The 6,000-nt window shown below is 38.2% G+C and overlaps 1 protein-coding gene across 1 annotated transcript in view; it reads left to right on the top strand.

Annotated features, from left to right (window-relative positions):
* Positions 1-6,000, top strand: part of SLC44A5 (solute carrier family 44, member 5) — a 55,176-nt gene that overhangs the window by 12,060 nt on the left and 37,116 nt on the right. Inside the window, exon 3 of the mRNA XM_009320588.1 lies at positions 3,307-3,380. Coding sequence (XP_009318863.1) covers positions 3,307-3,380 — 74 coding nt within the window. The remainder of the gene's footprint in view (positions 1-3,306; positions 3,381-6,000) is intronic.

Below are 6,000 nucleotides of genomic sequence, written 5' to 3'. Positions count from 1 at the left end.
TGTTATTTTTGTTCCTCTTCTATGTAGTTTCTTGGGTTTTTCTCATATTCCTCTTGCTGGTTAGACACATTGTAGATTTTTTTGTCCTTGTTATGTTTTAAAAACTCCTGACACCTCCTGGACTATCTTTAGTTGTTCAACATCTTTCTAGAAATTCAGTGTTCTTGTTAAGACAAAGATCACCACCTCCTCTGTGATTAGAAAATGTAGTTAATGGGTTCTCACACAAATTGAATATCAGTAAATTTCCATAACCATTCTTTAAGAGTTTGAAAAAACCTAATAAAAATTCCTGACCTTAACTAGCAATACAAACTTCACCTTCTCACAAATATAGATGGTGTCACTCATAGATATCTGTGATATCTATGATGGCACATCACTTGATACTGTGGTCAATATTGAAATAATGTTGACATTTAAATTATCCTTTGTGCTTTTTAAATTAAATAGCCTGCCAAAGATGTTACTTAGGTTACACTAAGAGTCTACCATAGATAAATGTTGGTAGAATATTAAATTATTTTTCTTGCTACTGGTATTTTATTGGTCCATATATGTTTTATTATGTGTTGTTGTCTATATCAACATAATGTGCTGTGCACTCACTAATATGAGTGGGGAAGCCTACCTTTTTCTTTGTGTTCTTGTTTCGTATTTCTGGTTTGGGGCATACAGTGTCTACAGATGTTGCTCATTTGCAGATGTCGAAATTTGAGTTTTCCAGAATTAAACAATACTTCCTTAAGCATTGTGCCTGTAACTAAGACACATCAACTTAGTAAATCCATGCAGGTCAGCGCAGATCAGTCGTACTCATTAAGAAAATGCAGAATTTAAGTTAATGGAAAACAGCTTGTGGTGAAAACTTGTATAAATATCTTTTTTTGTGTAGTTTTGGCCTCCACAGTAGAAGTGGTAATTCATGGGGGATTTTGAAAGGAACTTTCTCTCCAAACATTTAGTTTATGGGCGCCTTGCACATTTATTCAGCTGTGCAGGATGATGCCCTCATGTGCTGATAGAAATAATACCCATTTGTACAGCAGATCTCGCTTCTCAGTTCAGCCCCAGTGAAGGAAGGGGTCTTCAGAGCTATTCATGGCATTGTATGGCATAGTATAACCTCACCTTGACACAACGTGATTTAGGGAAGTCTCAAAACACAAGCTGTTAGTCAAGCAGGGAGGAGGAACTCAGAAGTGAGGACATTAGTGGTCACCTTAATGTGTCAGCAGAGTTGAAAGTGGTAACCTGAAACTCACCCTGTGAACATCTTGAGCCTCGTTTTGCTCTGTGGTTGCACAGTGCTGGGCTCAAGACTATTTGTAGATGCTAATACACTGCTAGTGCTGTTTAACTAATAAACATCGTAGTTTCTTGCTCGTGCAGCATCTTGAGCGAAATTGCACTTGTGACAGATTGGGCATGAAACTGCCAAACACAGGGAGGTTCTAGTCAGTCATTAATGATTAAGTGCATGAACTGTCAGTGAATAAATGGCTTTTATGCGCTAATACTCTGTGTGGATGATTTTATCTTTGCATTCATTTATTTGCTAGGATGCCATTACACATGCATAAAGTATCGTTTGCATGCACTGCCACATGTAACACAGCAAGAGAAACCAAGAAGCCAGTATGTTTCTGAGAGATGGTGGAAAGCAAATCAGGCTCCATAAATTAAGCTAAATGACAGCAGTAAGCAGTAAACTGTGATGTGGGAGCCTGAACTGTGCACTTAACCAAATGAAGGTCTTTTATTACGTCACCTGAAAATGATGAATCTGATGGTTTTATCAACAATTTATCTCTATGGAAACTCCTGTGTTCAAATACATGTACTCACTGTGTTTTGGTTCAGATTATGGAAGTTGGTTATCTAAAAAGTACCAGAAAATATCAAAATTTCCAATACTGGCTATTAGCAAAAGCATTTTTAATTTTTTCGTCATCTATACCATAAGAAATGTAAAGTGATTTTTCTCATTAATCTTTGAATGTTTACACATAATTATTATGTAAAAGTATGATAGTGCTATTTGTAAGAAAGATTATAAGGCCCGTATGATAAGCAGTGTTCTCAGTTCCTATTCTCATAATCATATTTCCATTAATCCATCTTCCTTAGGGTTCAGTTTAACAGTTCAGTCTCCTGAGTGATTTTGCTCTGCCTCATTAGCCTGAAACAAACTGAAAAAGCAGATTTGCGATAACAGATTGCCTTCTTAGTTCGAAAAAATCCATATCAAATCTGTTTTCAGTCAAAGCATGTCTGGATAATTTCTGATTAGGTTTCAGTAATAAGCATGGGCTTCCAATATCTCCTGTTTAAGAAGAAGTAATTCCCATCGTTCCAGTTCCTGCAACTTTGGAAACTTGCAGAATCTTCACATTGTATCTTTACAGAGTTATTTTAATTTATTCATTTAAGATGCTTTACATTTTTTTTCCTCTCCTGTGGAGCCTTGTATTTATGAGGTAATATTATGATCTCACTGAAAGTGAGCTACTTGAGCTAACAATGATGTTCAATGGAGCCAGGGTTTCACCCGTAGTATCTAGTAAAATAAGCAATTATTTTATATGAACAACAATTAGTCTGTATCAACTGTTTCAAAATTTTCTGAAGCCACCCAAAAGAGGATTTATGTACTTCTTATATATTTCTAAAATATTTATATAACAGCAATACTTGCCAACAGTGAGTTTTACTAGGTACTGTACAGAATTTTGTGTATTACAAAGAACAGAAAATCCTGCATTCTGGTAAAGTGTTTATGGATACTTCTTCGTGGTGGCTCTGCAAAACTTTAAAAGGAAGCTTTAGCACAAATGGGTGTAACCTTTAATTACATGTAGGTATCATAAAATGAGACCTGTGAGAATTGGACTGGAAGAGGTTTTTGAGACTTATAGGAGTTGTAATTAAAGTATTTATGGTACCATATTTCTCCTGAGACATCTTGAATTAAATACTGTACCTCTTAAAAACGGCTCTGATGGGGTGAGAGCCAAGCTTGAGCAGTGTCAGAACTGCTTCTGAATGGAGGCTGGGAAAATGAGCAGCATTGTTTTAGCATCGCTGCTTCTACTTTAAGCAGTTGTCCTTTCTTAGATTACTGTCATATTGACCTTGAATCCTGTACCACCTTGGCCTCACTAAAAATTTATTTCAGTGAGATGTTAAAACTGTGTCTCTCTAGAGAAGTGGACAGGATTTTTCATTCCTTTTCCACACCTGGAAACACTTTTCAAGTTCTCTTAAGACACCTTATTTTAAAAAAGTGTTTCTTTCTGTCCTTAGGCACTGTACAGACGTTATTTGCTGTGTGATCTTCATAGTCGTCATTCTGGGTTACATTGCATTAGGAATTGTGGGTAAGTAAATGCAGGACTGGTAGTGCTTTCTCATACACGGGGAAGCAACTTTGTGAATGTTAGAATTTTTAACTGAGGTGTCCCTTTTGCTCATATCTATGTAAAGCTTTCCAATCAATAGGCAATGCCTTGCCTAGAAACAAATAATCAATTAACATTCAGTGCCTATCGTAATTAGGGAGAAGTTCAAAACCATGTGTTTACTGATGAAAAACTCAAAATTAAGTATGTTCAAGTAAAAATGACATGGTTTGATAATTTTGCTATCATAAAGTAACTGTGGTAGGAAAAAAATCACTTATTTGTCATTAATCTGAGCAAAAGTTAGAGATAAACACTTTGGTTTTAAGAGGCTTTTTGTTCTGTAAAATATTACTGAAAGAACCTATGTAAGCAGTAAAAGGAGAAGTAAGAGAAATTACTTCATTTATTGTGGGATCCAGAGTTGTTTGCAAATCAGGATATTCATTAATAATAGCCATTTTATTTTGTTTGTGAGAGAGAATTGTATGAATGCCTGTGTGTGAAAGGACAAATGATGCTGTAAAAGTGTGTTTACTGTGTATCTGCCTGTCTGTCTGAGCTCTTTCAATTTCCTTGTAAAAGATTGTTTTGCCCTGCCTTACACAGAAGAAAAGCCATTAGTTTTCTTCATAATCCTGTAATACCATTTTCTGTTCTGTAGAGAGAAAAGGTTGTGCAATCTCCATCCTTGGGGATATTCAAAAGCTGTGTGGATGTGGTCCTCGGCAGCCTGTTTAGGTGACCCTGCCTGAGCAGGGGTTTTGAACAAGACGACCTCCAGAGGTCCCTTCCAAGCCCAACCATTATGTGAAAAGCTGCTGTCTGTAGCATGAAAAAATGACTGTAAGCAAGACTGCTTTAACCTAGGTGATTCCAATAACTGTCTGAGAGAATACTTTATCCTCCCACTAAATTGTAGGGTAACATAACATCCTCCAAGCCACAATGCTGAGCTGTCTCCTCTCACCTTGCCTGTAGTAGCTGAGCACTGAACACATTCTGAAAAGTCTGTTCTCTCTCTCAAGCACTGGGAATTCTCTGTGTGTATTTTTTCTTTCCCTTATTCACCTGCACTTACTGCCCCATCATGAACCTTTATGTCTTCAGGAAGACGGAGAAGTGAGGAAGCAAATGGTATATACCAGCAAGTGAGAGAGGCATGGAGGACCTTTGCAAGGAAGTGCAAAGCCCGCACTAGGAAGCAAACACCAGGGTAACAGATGGCTGATGATCCTTGCAGGTGGAAGAAATTATTTCTTTTCAAAACTCTCTGTTTTATTCCTTATCTAATCTCTTTGAGCCTCTGTTTCCCAAAATTGAATGATAACTTGAGATCGATGAATGTAAGAAAAATGGGCAGAGCAAAAAGTGAATTCAGAAGCTGTTCAAGCTGTACTTGATTTTATGCCATGCTTCTAGAGATTACAACAGCTATAGGATTCTCTTTGGGATTGGATCCGGGAAGACTGTGCCTAACTGTACTGCATGGCATGATTGTACAGTCAGCTTCAGACTGACTTGAAATGCAGTCCTCTGACAATTTTTTCACAAATGATGTGAAATGATGCTTAAGTTAACATCAGTGGTATCTGTGTGGAGACAAGTCCAGGATCTCTTTGTTTTGTAGCCACTACTGGATTCTGTGTATGCAGATCATGCATGTGCTCTCTCATCACAGTTCTGGCTATTGTTTGGATCCTGTGGGCCCTTTCCTTTGCTATGGAATGAAGCATTTTCTTTCCCTCATGGCATAATTGAATTGTTCTTACTTTGCTTAAATCCAAATCGACACTAATGTTCATTTGACTTGTGGAAGTATTTGGAACAGAAATATTCACGTGACTCCCAGTTACAGGAGATTGGAGAGGGACTTACCAGAATATACATGCAATATATATCTCTGGTTACTAAACCTGCTCTGGAATAGACTGAAGAAAAGGAGGTAAATTGTTAGTCCTAAGAAGCAACAGTAGCTGCTGGACTGTGCACAGCTGTTGCAGACCTGCCATGCCTCCCACTTGGTGCTGGGAGTATGCCGTGTCTGAAGGACATCACTCTAATGTCTGTGCTGTTGTCCTCCTCTTTCTACCTGATTGACTGATGATTCTTTGATGTTCTGCTCTGTCCTTCTGTCACTTCTCAAACACAAAGCCAGAACTGAAGAAGCTGGACTCAGATCAGAGGAACATTTGTTGTTTTCTTGAGCATACAAATGCTCTGGTGACTGGTGACCTGCCCCTGTGCAGACAGGCAGTATTCTGAAGTGCTGCTGCCTGGACAAAGGGAAAGGAGAGCATTGGCAGTTTCTAGCTGTATGGTATTCTTGTGCTGCCAGATCTTGGCTCTCTTTCCAGCACTATATAAATCTCCTTAATTTTTTGGCTAGAACTTTATGTCAACTTTCTATGTGCAGTTTCCAAAGAACCCCATATGGTAGATGTTGCAGAAGTAGATAGCAGCAGAAGAGGACTGGCCAGTTCCTCGCTTCTTCATGTCTGTGATCTCAGACAATGTAGTTACTGTGATGTGAGACAGTGAATTGGTCATATTCCCTGGTCTGCACATGCAGTGGTTTCCTACTGGACACAAGGCGTCT

Source organism: Pygoscelis adeliae, unplaced genomic scaffold, assembly GCF_000699105.1.
Source record: "Pygoscelis adeliae isolate BGI_AS28 unplaced genomic scaffold, ASM69910v1 Scaffold402, whole genome shotgun sequence".
Classification (NCBI taxonomy): Eukaryota; Metazoa; Chordata; class Aves; order Sphenisciformes; family Spheniscidae; genus Pygoscelis; species Pygoscelis adeliae.
This window is presented reverse-complemented; position numbering and strand designations above follow the sequence as displayed.